The 15,865-nt window shown below is 44.2% G+C and overlaps 1 protein-coding gene across 3 annotated transcripts in view; it reads left to right on the forward strand.

Annotated features, from left to right (window-relative positions):
- The window catches only part of sez6l2 (seizure related 6 homolog (mouse)-like 2), a 98,414-nt gene that overhangs the window by 52,669 nt on the left and 29,880 nt on the right, over window positions 1-15,865 (forward strand). For all 3 annotated transcript variants that reach the window (XM_024414795.2, XM_024414794.2, XM_024414793.2), the window contains 5 exons: window positions 9,773-9,988; window positions 10,124-10,254; window positions 13,306-13,498; window positions 13,818-14,003; window positions 14,284-14,467. In XM_024414795.2, coding sequence (XP_024270563.1) covers window positions 9,838-9,988; window positions 10,124-10,254; window positions 13,306-13,498; window positions 13,818-14,003; window positions 14,284-14,467 — 845 coding nt within the window. In that variant the 5' untranslated portion in view covers window positions 9,773-9,837. The remainder of the gene's footprint in view (window positions 1-9,772; window positions 9,989-10,123; window positions 10,255-13,305; window positions 13,499-13,817; window positions 14,004-14,283; window positions 14,468-15,865) is intronic.

Here is a 15,865-nt window from a genome sequence, read left to right on the forward strand (position 1 = left end):
GAGTGATCTTTAATTCGTATATGGGTCTCATGTAAAAATACCACATCTGCTTTTAGCTTTTCAAATGGGAGAAGACCCTAGACCTCGATTATTCATTGTTTTATTATTCCAAGATAAAAACTTTATAGGATTAGGCCTGCCTATTTCAATATGACTATTATTAGCATTGTTAGCCATCCACAATATGAGTGAAACAAAAGGTGTGAAAACAGACCAAGCATTTGCAAAGATAAGAGAAAACTGATGAAAAAAGCACCAAAAAATTATTATAAAAAATACAAATAGGACCAAAAAAGGTCACTCACCCTCCCCTCCCACCCAAACCCAAAGTCTCCTTCCCCAGCGAATTGAGACAGCAGATTGAAGTTTGCGCAGCTTCGGTGCATATAAACAGAAAACCTTCCTATCCAAACGCGGAGAGGCTCCATAGTAGTGAGTCGTGAAATATATTTTAAAAGGCATTCACAAAATGATAAAGTAGGTCAACAGATAACAAAAACCCCATAACAGTAAAACGGAACAGTGCTGAGTCAGGGAGTCTTCAATCAGTGCAACATGTATAATGTGTGTTAAGGATGGCAAAATAAGTGTCCTGCAGTATGTTACCCTGTTACAAAAAAGAAAAGGGGCTGAGTGTCTGTACATGTACGAATGATCAATTGGGTGTAATAAAGTGGTTTAAAGTCCTTCAGTGAGTATCTAAATCAAAAATCAAAAAAAGGAAAGCTCTGCAAAAGCCTGGAATTTTAGCCATGCATTACTACGCTAGCCATCTAGCCAAATAAAAAGGACCTCCCAAACATGTTAGTCATTTTTATCATAGTTTTATAGTGTTTCTGCAGAGTAAAAAAGGAATGGCAACGTGGGGAAAAAGGCCCTGCCGTAAAAATCTAAACACACTTTCGACTTGGAGGGTAGGCTAGGCTATGCATGCTACCTGGCAAAAGAGTAGGTCATAGATTCAAGATACGGCTCAGAAGTGACTGTCGAACCAACTCTGGGCATCCTCGTGGGAGTCAAACTGTAGCTTCCCCCTGGCATGTTCAACTTGGAGACGAGCAGGGAAGCGGAGTGAGAATTTCACATTCTTTTCATGAAGGTTGCGTTTCACATTGAGGAATTTAGCTATTTTCTTGGTGACACTTGTGCTGATGCCAGGAAAGATGAACACCTTGTGTCCGCAGAAGTGTAGCTGGTCTCGTCTTGCCTCTGAAGGATACGTTCCTTGTCACGGTAGTACTGAAAACGGACGATAAACACTCTAGACTTGGAGTTGTCGTCTCCTCCCGCTGGGGATGGGCCAATGCGGTGGGCTCGGTCCAGCTTCGGGGGTGAGGGAATGATGGCCGGACCTAGCACCTCTGCGAAGAAGTCTGACATGAACTTAACTGAGTAGTTTCTCTGGTATACCAACAACCCAAAGATTGCAATGGTGAGAATGGGATTCCAGGTTATCTGTCTTGTCAATCAGCTTTTGGTTTTCGGAGCTCAGACAGGTGACCGTTTTAATCTGTAGTTATACAGGTCTAGTTCAAAGCCGTCAAGTTGGCGCCCATGTTCATCCGCAGCAGCTCGGACACCATCCAGGACGGCGGAGAAGGGGGCCAGAGCCGCATCGATGGCAGTTTTGATCTTGAGTGCCCCTCATGATCTCATGTTAAATACAGTTGAACTATGATGGCTACAGGTTCGTCTGCCTCACCTAAAGCCCATTTGGGTGGGAAGCTGCTATAGACCACCAAGTGCAAACAGTCAGTATCTGGATAACGTATGAGATATAAACAGAGGTATATTTTCTGGGTGATTTTAAATATTGTCTGGCTTTCATCAAGCTGCACACTCAATAAAAAGCTTCAAACTGTAACTAGTGCCTGCAACCTTGTCTGCCAGGGTTGTTACAAACAGCACAGGAATGAAATCATCAAATTAGTGATATGCTAACTTACAAGCCCTGAACAAACTATGCAGTTTTAAGAAAATAGATGAAAAAAAGTAAGAGATAAGATTAGGGGTGGCAGGGTAGCCTAGTGATTAGAGCGTTGGACTAGTAACCGAAAGGTTGTAAATCCCCAAGCTTCTGCCCCTGAACAGGCAGTTAACCCACTGTTCCTAGGCCTTCATTGAAAATAAGAATTTGTTCTTAACTGAGTTGCCTAGTTCAATAAAGGTAAAAAATAAGAAAAAATAAAAAATAATTAAAGAGCAGCAGTAAATAACAATAGCGGGGATATAGACAGGGGGTACCGGTACAGAGTCAATGTGTCAATTTGCAGGGGCACCGGTGTCGAGGTAATTATGTGCATGTAGGTAGAGTTAATAAATTGGCTATGCATAGATAATATCAGAGTAGCAGCAACATAGTGGGGTGAGGGGGAGGGGGCAATGCAAATAGTCTGGGTAGCCATTTGATTAGCTGTTCAGGAGTCTTATGGCTTTGGGATAGAAGCTGTTTAGAAGTCTTTTGGACCTAGACTTGGTGCTCCGGTACTGCTTGCAGTGCAGTAGCAGAGAGAACAGTCTATGGAATTTTTAGGTACTTCCTCTGACACCGCCTGGTAAAGATGTCCTGGGTGGCAGGAAGCTTGGCCACAGTGATGTACTGGGCCGTACACACTACACTCTGTCATGAGTGAAAAAAAAAAATGCATCAACACTAGATCTGCAATGCTACAAAGCCCCAAGAATTGATCCTTCCGCAGGTTCACCTACGGAAACCTTGTTACGACTTTTACTTCCTCTAGATAGTCCAGTTTGATCGTCTTCTCAGCGCTCGAACAATTGCCATACCAGGCAGTGATGTAACCCGTCAGGATGCTCTCGATGGTGGTAAACATTGTGAGGATCTGAGGAACCATGCCAAATCGTTTCAGTCTCCTGGGGGGGCATAGGTTTTGTTGTGCCCTCTTCACAACTTTCTTGGTGCAGTCATGAGTGAACAGCGAGTACACAAGGGGACAAAGCACACACCCCAGAGGGGCCCCCGTGTTGAGGATCAGCGTGGCGGAGGTGTTGTTACCTACCCTTACCACCTGGGGGCAGCCCGTCAGGAAGTCCAGGATCTGTTGGTGCGGTGTGCTTCCCTTTGTAGTCTGTAATAGTTCGCAAGCCCTGCCACATCCAACTAGCGTAGTATGATGTGTAGTATGATTCAATCTTAGCCCTGTATTGACGCTTTGCCTGTTTGATAGTTCGTCGCAAGGCATAGTGGGATTTCTTATAAGTTTCCGGGTTAGAGCCCCACTCCTTGAAAGTGGCAGCTCTACCCTTTAGCTCAGTGTGAATGTTACCTGTAATCCATGGCTTCTGGTTGGGGTATGTATGTACAGTCACTGTGGGGATGATGTCCTCGATGCACTTATTGATAAAGCCAGTGACTGATGTGGTGTACTCCTCAATGCCATCGGAATAATCCCGGAACATATTCCAGTCTGTGCTAGAAAAACAGTCCTGTAGTTTAGCATCTGCTTCATCTGACCATTTTTTTATAGACCGAGTCACTGGTGCTACCCGCTTAAATGTTTTGCTTGTAAGTAGGAATCAGGAGAATAGAACTATGGTCAGATTTACCAAATGGAGGGCGAGGGAGAGCTTTGTACGCGTATCTGTGTGTGGAGTAAAGGTCGTCTAGAATTTTTTCCCTCTGGTTGCACATTTAACATGCTGATAGAAACGATGTAAAACTGATTTAAGTTTCCCTGCGTTAAAGTCCCCGGCCACTAAGAGCTCCGCCTCTGGATGAGCTTTTTCCTGTTTGCTTATGGCGGAATACAGCTCATTGAGTGCAGTTTTCGTGCCAGCCTCGGTCTGTGGTGGTATGTAGACAGCTAAGAAAAATACAGATAAACCCTCAAGGTAGATAGTGTGGTCTACAGCTTATCATGAGATACTCTACCTCAGGTGAGCAAATCTTGAGACTTCCTTAGATATCGTCCACCAGCTGTTTACATATATGCATAGGCCCCCGTCGCGTGTCTTACCAGAGGCTGCTGTTCTCTCCTGCTGATAGTGTATAACCTGCCAGCTGTATATTCTCAATGTTGTCGTTCAGCCACGACTCAGTGAAACAAGATATTACAGTTTTTCATGTCCTGTTGATAGGATATACGTGCTTTCAGTTCGTCCCGTTTATTTTCCAGCGATTGAACGTTAGCTAGCAGAATGGAAGTCAAGTACAGATTAGCGACTCGTCGCCTGATCCTCTCAAGGCATCCTGATCTCTTTCCGTGAAACCTAGGTTTCTTTTTCTAGGGAATCAAGGGGATCTGGGCCTGGTCTGGTGTCTGTAGTCTATCCCTAGAATCTATTTGGGCACATGTGTTAATGCTGCAGAAATGAGCTTTAAAGAATTATCCAAATCCATTGGATGTAGTGATCACAATATAGAAACCATATCTAGGAACCAAAGTTCCAAAAGCTGGGCCTAATACAGTGTATAAGAAGTTATACAGTAAGTTTTGTGAAAATGGCTGTGAGTGTTTTTGTGACTAGGCTCTGACCTAACATAATCATATGGTGTGCTTTTGCTGTAAAGTCTTTTTGAAATCGGACACGATGGGTAGATTAACAAGAAATTAAACTTTAATTTGTGAATGTATGAAAGTTACATATTTGAGAAAAAAACATTTTTTAATTTCGAGCTCTGCCTTTTCAGCGGAATGTTGTCGAGGGGTTCCGCTGAGCTAGCCCTCCTGTTGTCGTTTGACCCCACATGGATTACGACAGTGTCAGCTCCCGGCATCTGTGGTAGAACAGTCGGAAGCAACCTTGTTATATCCTGTACTCGTGCTCCTGGGTAGCACAGGGTTTTTGCTTTGGGGACCGAGATGTTTCTCACCATAGAGCTGCCTATGATGACAGCTGGTGATGTTGAATGGGCCGGTCTCTCAGGCAGCCTCATGGTCTGGTGAGGATTTGAACCCGAGGTAGAAGCCACCGGAGAGGGAGACAGAGCCGAAGACGCAGGTACCTCCGGATCCGATCTTGATTGGGAAGCCACCACTGACGAAGGTGCCACAATCTCTGGATCCAGGGCGGCAAAGCTGTTTCTGGTCTTTGTCAGTTCTGGGCTCAACATCTCCATGGAGACCCCCGTTGCCAGTGGACATCTTCTTTGACTTACACGGCGAGTGACGTACCTCCATGACTGGTTGGTTGGGTCGAGATCAGCTCCGTTCTCCAGGGAAGGGGGAGAACCCTGCCTAGCACCGGCCAGTCGGCTGTGGAGAGCCGATACGGTGATGAAACTTCCACCAGACCAGAGCGGCTTCCGGCTATTGGGGTGGAAGAAAAATAAAAAGTAGGTGGGCGTGGGTTCCCCAGTAGCTTACGTAGGTTTTCTTCTTGCTTACTAAGAGTAGTTACTTCGCTCCTGTAGGCCTCCGCAAGCAAGCAGTTGCTACATTGAAAGTCAACGCGGTCCACATTGTCCCTTAACAAAGTTGGAAACATTCAATATCGGCCTCCATTTGAGACCGCTGAGCCAGCTATGCTAGCTGTCTCTCCCCCTATACAGAATCTGGCAGGATCCCAGGACAGATAGCAGCGCTCACAGCAATTTTAACAGAGCCACAGGATTCAAAATAAAATAAAAGTATAGAAAAACACTGTTAGCTTTTAAACCCGAGGTCTTTAGTTCAGTTTCAGCATTCGACAGCATTCAATAACAACAAACATACATCGCGCTCTGATGTTTGTTACCTGTCTAACAGAACACAGAGGGTGTTATTTAATGGAAGCCTATCCAGATAGAATCAGGAATTCCTCAGGGCAGCCCCTCACTTTTTTCAATCTACTAATGACATGCCACTGGCTTTGAGTACCGCCAGTGAGTCTATGTATGCGGATGACTCAACACTATACACGACAGCTATAACAGCGAGTGAATGCATTGTTAAACCTAACATAGAGCTGCAGTTAGTTTTAGGATGGGTGGCAAGAAATAAGTTAGTCCTAAATATTTCAAAAACATATAAGTACTGTATTTGAGAGAAATCATTCACTGAACCTTAAACCTTGAAATTGAGTAAATTGAGGTGACAAAACCCTGGATTGTAAACTGTCATAGTCAAAACATGTTGATACAACAATAGCTAAAATGGGGACAAGTCTGTTCATAATAAAGCCCTGCTCTGCCTTGTTAACAAAACTATCAACAAGGTAGGTCATACAGGCCCTAGTTTTGTCACACCTGGACTACTGTTCAGTTGTGTGATCAGGTGCCACAAGAGGGACCTCGGGAAATTACAATTTGCTCAGAACAGGGCAGCACGGCTGGCCCTTAATTGTACACGGAGAGCTAACAATAATCATATGCATGTCAATCTCTCATAGCTCAAAGTGGAGGAGAGATTCACTTCATCACTACTTGTTTTTGTTGGCAGGCTGAATGCACCGAGGTGTCTTTTTAAACTACTAGTACATAGCTCGGACACCCATATATAAGACATGCCACCAAAGGTCTCTTCACAATCCCCAAGTCAAGAACAGACTATGGGAGGTGCACAGTACTACATATAGCCATGACTACATGGAACTCTATTCCACATCAGGCAGCTGATGCAAGCAGTAAAATCAGATTTAAACAACAGATACAAATGCACCTTATGGAACGTCAGAGACTGTGAAGAGACACACATACAGTACTGTCACGCCACCTGATCTGTTTCACCTGTCCTTGTGCTTATCTCCATCCCCTCCAGGTGTCGCCCATCTTCCCCACTTATCCTCTGGGTATTTATACCTGTGGTTTCTGTCTGTGCCAGTTCGTCTCGTTTGTCAAGCTTACCAGCGTTCGTCCTGTCATCTCCTGTCTTTTCACAGCCTATTTTTTTCTCGCCATCCTGGTTTTTGACCCTTGCCTGTCCTGACCTTGTACCTGACCCCTCTGCCCATTCCTAATCCTGAGCCTGCCTGCCTTCCTGTACCTTTGCTCCATCTCTGGATTACTGAACACTGCCTGTCCCTGACCTTGAGCCTGCCTGCCTTCCTGTACCTTTGCTCCTACTCTGGGATTGTCGACCCCTTCCTGCCTTGACCTGTCATTTTCTTGCCCCTGTGGGTACAATAAACATTGTTACTTCACACAGTCTGCACTTGGGTCTTACCTTAATTCCTGATAGTACGAACTGGCCATGACTGGCCCAGCAGACTTGGACCAGCTCCCCAATGCCGTCTCCTCCCAAGGAGCCACCATTGGTAGGCACGAGAAGTTGCTTCATGCTCTGATGGAAGGGTTCCAGGCCGTGGTCTAACGTCATGACCTAGCCTTGGATACATTGTGGGAGCAATTCCGTGGGTTGCCTACCACGACGATAACCTCCCAGCCCCTCTATAACCCGGCTGGTAGCAGCACTGTCACACCGGTTTCCCGGGAACCCCACTTACCTCCCCCAGAGCGCTACAATGGCGATTACAGATCCTGCCAGGCCTTTCTCTCCCAGTGCTCCCTTGTTTTCGAGCTGCAGCCTCCTTCATTCCCCTCGGACCACTCGAAGATAGCGTACATTAGTACGCTGATGTCCGGGAGGGCACTCGCTTGGGCCACGGCGGTATGGGAGCAACAATCCAGCATCTTCCTCAGTCTGGAGGTATTAGTCGCTGAGTAGAGAAGTTTTCAAGGCTCCTGTGTCCGGGAGAGAGGCTGCCCGAAGTTACTCCAGCTTCAGCAGAACACCCTCAGTGTGGCAGACTATGCAGTGGAGTTCCGCACGCTAGCAGAGAGTACCTGGAACATGGAAGCGCTGTTCAACACATTCCTGTACGGATTATCGGAGGAGGTAAAGGATGAGCTGGCAGCCCGAGAACTACCGACGGATCTTGACTCACGCATCGCTTTAACCATCCGGATCGATGGTCAGCTATGGGCACGTAGGAGGGAGAAGAGGTCCGATTGTGGTCCCAATCGCACACTCAGGGATCCCACCTTGCAGCTGATGAACTCCGGAAGTCCCCAACGTCTACATCCCGAGAAGATCCGAGCCTCCAAGAGCCTCAGGAGACTGCCGATTCACCTCTTCCCGAGCCGATGTAGCTCGGTAGGTTTAGGCTGTCTCCAGCTGAATACGTACCAGACTTGAGACCCAGAGCTATTTGTATTGCGGTATTGCCGGTCATTTTGTGTACCCTCCATACTTTCCCTACCTTTTCTGTGTCTAGAAGGTCAAAAACCAGGAGGACGACCCTGTACCCGCCGCGCCTGACCACTCTGCCCGTCCCTGACCCTGAGCCTGCCTGCCGTCCTGTACCTTTGCTCCACCTCTGGATTACTGAACTCTGCCTGTCTCTGACCTTGAGCCTGCCTGTACCTTTGCTCCTACTCTGGATTATCGACCCCTGCCTGCCTTGACCTGTCGTTTGCCTGCCGCTGTAGTTACAATAGACATTGTTACTTCACACAGTCTGCACTTGGGTCTTACCTTGATTCCTGATACAGTACACATGATAAGACACACACTTTACACACACAAACACATGGATGTTTTTTTGTAATATATGTGAATGTGGCGTAGTTGTCTAAGGGAACACACTAAATGTAAATGGCAAAGTGTTATGAAATGTAATGTCATGTAATATTTTAAACTGTAAGAACATGCCTTATGTTGCTGGACCTCGGGAAGAGTGGGGATCCTTAATAATTACAAATGCAAACCAGTGTGCCTGGAACCTACTACCATACTCAGTTCAAAGGCACTTAAATCTTTAATCTTGCCCATTCACCCTCTGAACAGCACACATACTGTACACAAGCTATGTCTCAATTGTCTCAAGGCTTAAAGATCCTTCTTTAACCGGTGTCCTCTGCTTCATCTGCACTGATTTGAGGTGGATTTAACAAGTTTTAACATTAATAATATGAAGGGTGGTACTCAGTGATGTGTTGGATTTTCCCTAAACATAATACTTTGTATTGAGGACATAAAATGTATTTCTTTATCACATTTTAGGCATATTTACTTTAGTGTCTTATTGCAAACAGGATGCATGTTTTGGAATCTTTTTTTGTACTTACTCCGCAATAATCATCTAAGTGACAGAGTAAAAAGAAATAGGCCTGTACAGAATTCAAATAGTGTTTCTATGGGCTATAGTAGTAATGGGCTATAGTAGTAGTAGTAGTATTTAGATTTTGGTATGACCATCTTAATATGTTAGCTTAGTAGAATCCCCCCTCCATTTTGACATTATGGAGTATTGTGTATTGGCCAGTGAATATCTCAATGTATTAATTTTAATTTCAGACTGTAGCACAACATTCAAAAGGCACTCGCACATCTGAGCAATCTTATTTGCAGGTGCATGGCAACAATTGAACAAGATGAAGGAAAAAGGAAACTGCACACTGCTCTTGATAGTATCACTGATCTTTAATAAGCTTACGTATCGGCCTCACAGCCTTTGTCAGAGCTTTTGTGAATTTTTTCAAAAGCCCCACCCACATCCATTCCACACATCGAAGGGGGTTGGAGGCAAAGGAAAAACAAATAAGTGCTACCAAATATAGCAATATGCATTTCATAAATATTACAAAAGTGTATAAATAAGACGTATGAAACACGTCTGGAAAACCACAATGAGGACATAGCAAGTTTTTATTATATCAGTGATACTATCAAGAGCAGTGTACAGTTTCCTTTTTCCTTCAGACTGTAACAACAAAATGTGGAAAAAGTAAAGAGGTGTGAATACTTTCTGGAAATTGATCCAACTACAAAAGAGGGGTTCTGTGTGCCGCTAGTTGCCAATCTCTGGTTTAAACACTCTGCCTTGATTGCAGGTACAACCACCAACCCTACTCAGGCTGTACCACAGCTTGGGCAGACTGAGCCTGCAGCCACTGTGATGCTACCAGGGGTGCTAACTACGGCCCTGACCTCATCGCCTCCAGTTAGCCTATCAGGAGCAGGGAAAACTGTATCATCATCACCCACAGAGGAGGAGACAACAACCACTTTGATCACCACAACGACCATCACCACGGTGCACATACCGGGTAAATGCATTGTGTGATTGCAAGCCTTAACAAGCCTAACATGTTAGGATGATGGTAGTGTTTCATAGGCATTACTTCCATAGGGTTGAGATATTTGTGCATTTTCAGTCAAGTGTCCTGACTTTCTCTCTCCAGTGCAGTGCAATGCCAGTCTCTCTGGGATGGAGGGCATTGTGGAGTCTCCAGATCCTCTCTCCTCATCCCCTTACTCTCTGGAGTGCACCTACAGCATCACAGTGTATCCGGGTTATGGAGTGGAAATTCAGGTAAGTCACCGTTAGTCATCATCATCATACCACTCACTATTGTTTATTTTTTATTATTTGCACACAAGAAAAATTACAAAGCAATGGGATTAGAGTTTAAGAAGCAAGTGAAAAGTGTACATATGGGAAGGGTCTGGAAAGGCTCCTTGATGTTGTAGGCACAAAGCGTCTAATGAAGGGGGCTGTGCTTTTATACTGATTGGTTCTCTTGTGTCTTTCTCACTCAAACAACCACTTGGACAGCCAAAAATCAAATTTTGGTTTTCATGAATTTTTACGATATAGCCCGTGTTGACTTTGTGGCTGTGGACTCTAGTGGAAAACGCTTATCAAGCACATAGGCTTGAAAATCACAGCGCCAGTTTAAGCACCACCTTCTCCCAATTCTAATTTGTCAAAATAATCCATGAAGAAAACCCAGAACCAGGAACTACTCCAGTGTTGCCAATTTAGCAACTTTTTCAGTATATTTAGTGACTTTTCAGACCCCTCCAACAACTTTTAGTGGTAAAAGATTCAAGCAAGAAATGCAATTACTTTTCAGCCTGCCTTCAGAGAGTTTGACACTGAGGAATTCTATGGTTTTGATAGCATTTAGCTAGTCTTGCTAATACCAGCCTCTCTACGTCCTTGATGTGAGAGCCTGGAACGGCTGCTTTGATGTGTCGGCAAGAAGCGACCATAATGAAGGGGCTGTGCCCTCAAGACTTCAAAGCAGCATCCTACGCTGGTAGGATATCCCCGTTTTGAATTTAGTCATGATCTATTGTTTTACATAGGACCGCTTAAGCCCTTCCGCTTCCAGGATAAGCAAACACACACAGTAGCTAGCTTGAACAAACTTTCAGAATTCGGACATCATTTGCCGCTAATCCATTTGATATTTTTGTATTCTTTATTTATTCAGGGAAAGCCCATTGAGACCATGGTCGAAGGAGACCATGGTCTCAATGGGTTTTCCCTGAATTAACTGATGACCTAGTAACGGAGTGCTGTAACTGTTTTTCATAAATGTTGAGTTTTGTATTGATTGCTGTTTTGTTTGACATTGTGTTGGTTGTTGTATTGTTGTTATCAGGACCCCCTTGCGAAGGAGCAAGGGGGTCCACCACTACCACATATCTACAGTACAAAATCCATGTGTATGTGTCTGTATAGCATGTGTCTTTGCCTATTTATGTGTTGCTTCACAGTCACATTTCAGCTTTTTTTCTTTCATCACATTCCCAGTGGGTCAGAAGTTTACATACACGCAATTAGTGTTTGGTAGCATTGCCTTTTAAATTGTTTAACTTGGGTCAAACGTTTCGGGTTGCCTTCCACAAGCTTCCCACAATATGTGCTGAGAGAAGGACAGTGCACTGTCTAGCCATACTCCCAAGTACTTGTATGAGGGGACTACCAAAAGCTCTAAACCCTGAGGTAGTAATGACACCTGTGGGGCGTTCTTCTTACTAAATCACAACCTTTGTTTTGGAGGTGTTCAGAACAAGGTTAAGGGTAGGGAAAGCTTATTGGACACTAAGAAAGCTTTGTTGTAGAGTATTTAACACAAAATCCAGGGAGGGGCAGGCTGAGTATACGACTGTCATCTGCATATAAATGGATGAGAGAGCTTCCTAATGCCTGAGCTAGGTTGTTGATGTATATTGAGAAGAGCGTGGGGCCTAGGATTGAACCTTGGGTTACTCCCGTGGTTACTGGCAGTGGCTGAGACAGCAGATTTTCTGACTTTATACACTGCACTTTTTGAGAGGTAGTTAGCAAACCAGGCCAAAGACCCCTCAGAGACACCAACACTCGACACAAGAATGGAATGGTCTACCGTATCAAAGCTTTGGCCAAGTCAATAAAAATAGCAGCACAATATTGCTTAGAATCTAGGGCAATGGTGGCATCATTGAGGACTATTAAGGTTGCAGTGACATATCCATAACCTGAGCGGAAACCAGATTGATTACCAGAGATAATACTATAGACATCAAAAAAGCCAGTCAGTTGATTATTGAGAAGTTTTTCAACACTTTTGATAAACAGGGCAAAATAGAAACAGTTAGGATCAGCTTAATCTCCCCCTTTAAATGAAGGATGAACTGTGGCTGCCTTCCAAGCAATGGGAACCTCCCCAGAAAGGAGAGACAGGTTAAAATGTTTGGAGATAGGCTTGGCGATGATAGGGGCAACAACCTTAAAGATGAAAGGGTCTAAACCATCTGACACAGATGTTTTTTTGGGGTGAAGTTTAAGAGGCTCCTTTATCACCTCGGACTCAATGACTGCCTGCAGTGAGAAACTTTATAGGGGGGCAGGGGAAAAAGAGGGAGAAACATCGGGGATAGTCACATTAGAAGGGGTGGGAGATGAGGAAATGTTCGACAGGCAAGGAGGCATGGCTGAGTCAAATAGGAATCCTGACTTAAGGAAGTGGTGATTAAAGAGCTCAGCCATGTGCTTCTTGTCAGTAACAACCACATCATCAACATTAAGGGACATGGGCAGCTGTGAGGAGGAGGGTTTATTCTCCAGGTCTTTAACCGTTTTCCAGAACTTCTTGGGGTTAGACCCACAGAGAGAGAACTGCTCCTTAAAGTAACTAACTTTGGCCTTCCCGGGTAACCTGACTGCACTTATTTCACATTTGCCTGTACGATAGCTAGTCCGCCTGATTATGCATGTGCCGAGCCTTTCTCCAAATTCAATTCTTGAGGTGGAGTAACTCTGCCAGATCACGGTCGAACAAGGGCTGAACCTGTTTTTAATTCTCATTTTTACCAATACCAAAAATATCAAAAAATAAGGTCCAAGCATCTTCTACTGGGGTAGAAGAAAAAGAAAAGTAGGTGGGCTTGGATTCCCCAGCTACCTGTTTGCTCAGAGTAGTCCTCTGCAAGCAAACAGTTGCGGTATACATAATGTGAAATCCATTCGAAATTGTGGAGAACCAGTTTTGAATAATGTAAACATGGTGGTTGGCAACCAGTGTTAGGCATTTCTACCCCTCAATGATTCTTAAATGAGTCACTAGATGTCCACCATCTCCCCTCTCCCCAGGTGAAGAAAGTGAAACTGTCCAAGGACGAGTCCCTGACTATCCTTGGCTATGGAGGGACGGGACCAGAACTCTTAGCCAATGAGACCCTAATGAGTGAGGGTCAGGTAATTCGAAGCTCAACCAATCAGGTGCAGATTTACTACCGCAGTCTCCGGCAGACCGATCATGGCATGTTCAGCCTACACTATCAAGGTAAATTCAGAGGGGCGTCTTTTCTTTTTCCACTAAAATATTTTTGAGTCAATAAAATGTTCTTATAAGGGTGCTGTCCACAACAACGAGGGGAAGCACACCATAACTGGAGGTTATTATTTTAGTTTAATAAAAAATAAAAAATGAAACAAAGATATCTCATATTTCACATGAATGATCAAGGTATTCCATCCCAGTGAGCGTTTTGAGTGTGATGGATTGTTCACATGTCATCCTGCCTTGTTTTGTGCAATTAATCTGTAGCTCTCTCTCTTTCCTCCATGTGTCTCACTCCCTTAATCTGTCCTACATGCAACAGCCTTCCTCCTCTCCTGCTCATTCCCTCTTTCTCCTGGGGGAGGGGGTGTGACAGTAACGGACATCCACCCCGGAGGCCAGGCCCACTTCCACTGTGACCCTGGCTTCCAGGTCAGGGGCCACGAGGTAGCCACCTGCTTGAACATGACTCAACCTCATTGGAGCTCTCCTGAACCTCAGTGTGTGGGTCAGTGTCCGCTACCTTCTGACTGTAGAATCTTTGACCATGTCAATATGATTCAACAATTGTCTGGCCTGCACAGAAAATGTGTATCTGAAACGTACAATGTAGCTTTGTTGTGGCCAGTATGGGTACTGTGAGCTCATGAGAAATTGTTTGTCCACGGAAGGCCCCACATCTCACACAGTTGAGGGAAGTGTTGATGTTTCTGTGGCTGGCCCCAATGCCAGTGTCCACACACATTGTGTATAACTGATGACTCTTGATTGTTCTTCCCAAATGTCAGCTGTGTCATGTGGAGGGTGGATCCGAAATGCGACCGTGGGTAGAATCTTCTCTCCACCTCCTCCATCTGCGAGTAACCACAGCAATGGCAATAATCTGAGCTGCCATTGGCTACTGGAGGCCAGGGAGGGACACAGGCTTCACCTGCACTTTGAGAGGGTTGCGCTGGACGAGGATGATGATAAGTAAGTTAAGATGTTAAATGGGTAATCTGAGATTGCTACATCAATTTATTTACTTTTAAATTCATGATATATACCTTTTAATCCTTGAAAAATATAATTTATAAATGCCTCATGAGCTTCAACTGTCTTACCCCATCAGCACCCAAAATATAACCTTGTTTTTACTTCTATGTAATTGTAAACAAACACTGTATAACGTCAAAACATGTAGAAGTCTCATGGATGGTCAGTCTATGAATTTGAGAGTGGTTACATTTCTCCAGCCCCATCCCTCAGCTATTTACCAAATCAGTGGCAGGGTGACAGCGGTGTTATTGTTTAAACTGCAGATTCAGCTGCTCAATTCTACATGAATAATGTAAAACTATTTTGATTTGTTGAACACTTCTTTTGGTTACTACATGATTCCATATGTGTTATTTCATAGTTTTGATGTATTCACTATTATTCTACAATGTAGAAAATAGTTAAAAAAATATAAAAAAACCCTTGAATGAGTAGGTGTTGTAAAACCTTTGACCGGTACTGTAAGTATTCAGACCCTTTACTATGAGACTCGAAAATGAGCTGAGGTGCTTCCTGTTCCCATTGAAGCTCAAACCAAGTTTATTCACCCAATGGGTCAAACAGCTGAAAAGACAACAACAGGTTTCCGCCAGCACAAGTATTTATACCCTACTATTAGGCACATTCTCCTCCTTGCACATCTAGACAGCCAATACAACTCTGTTGCTAGGCAGGAAGTTATGTGATGTGTGTAATAAAACTGTTCCTTCTCACTTCATCTGACCTGACCTGACCTTGGCCTACGCTCCTCACTAATCCACAACTATCCAGCCTTATCAGTGACCACAACCAAGTGATTGCCTTTTCCCTCACTCAGTAACTTTCCAGACCGCTAGTTTTTATCCACCCTCCATTGACCCCACCATATACATTCCTTATACATGTACAGTGGGGCAAAAAAAGGTATTTAGTCAGCCACCAATTGTGCAAGTTCTCCAAATTAAAAAGATGAGAGAGGCCTGTAATTTTCATCATAGGTACACTTCAACTATGACAGACAAAATGAGAAAAAAAATCCAGAAAATCACATTGTAAGATTTTTAATGAATTTATTTGCAAATTATGGTGGAAAATAAGTATTTGGTCAATTTAAAAAAAACTTTATTTTACTAGGCAAGTCAGTTAAGAACAAATTCTTATTTTCAACGACGGCCTAGGAACAGTGGGTTAACTGCCTGTTCAGGGGCAGAACGACAGATTTGTACCTTGTCAGCTCGGGGATTCGAACTTGCAACCTTTCGGTTACTAGTCCAACGCTCTAACCACTAGGCTACCCTGCCGCCCCAATAACAAAAGTTTATCTCAATACTTTGTTATATACCCATTCTTGGC

Source organism: Oncorhynchus tshawytscha, linkage group LG09 (assembly GCF_018296145.1).
Source record: "Oncorhynchus tshawytscha isolate Ot180627B linkage group LG09, Otsh_v2.0, whole genome shotgun sequence".
Classification (NCBI taxonomy): domain Eukaryota; kingdom Metazoa; phylum Chordata; class Actinopteri; order Salmoniformes; family Salmonidae; genus Oncorhynchus; species Oncorhynchus tshawytscha.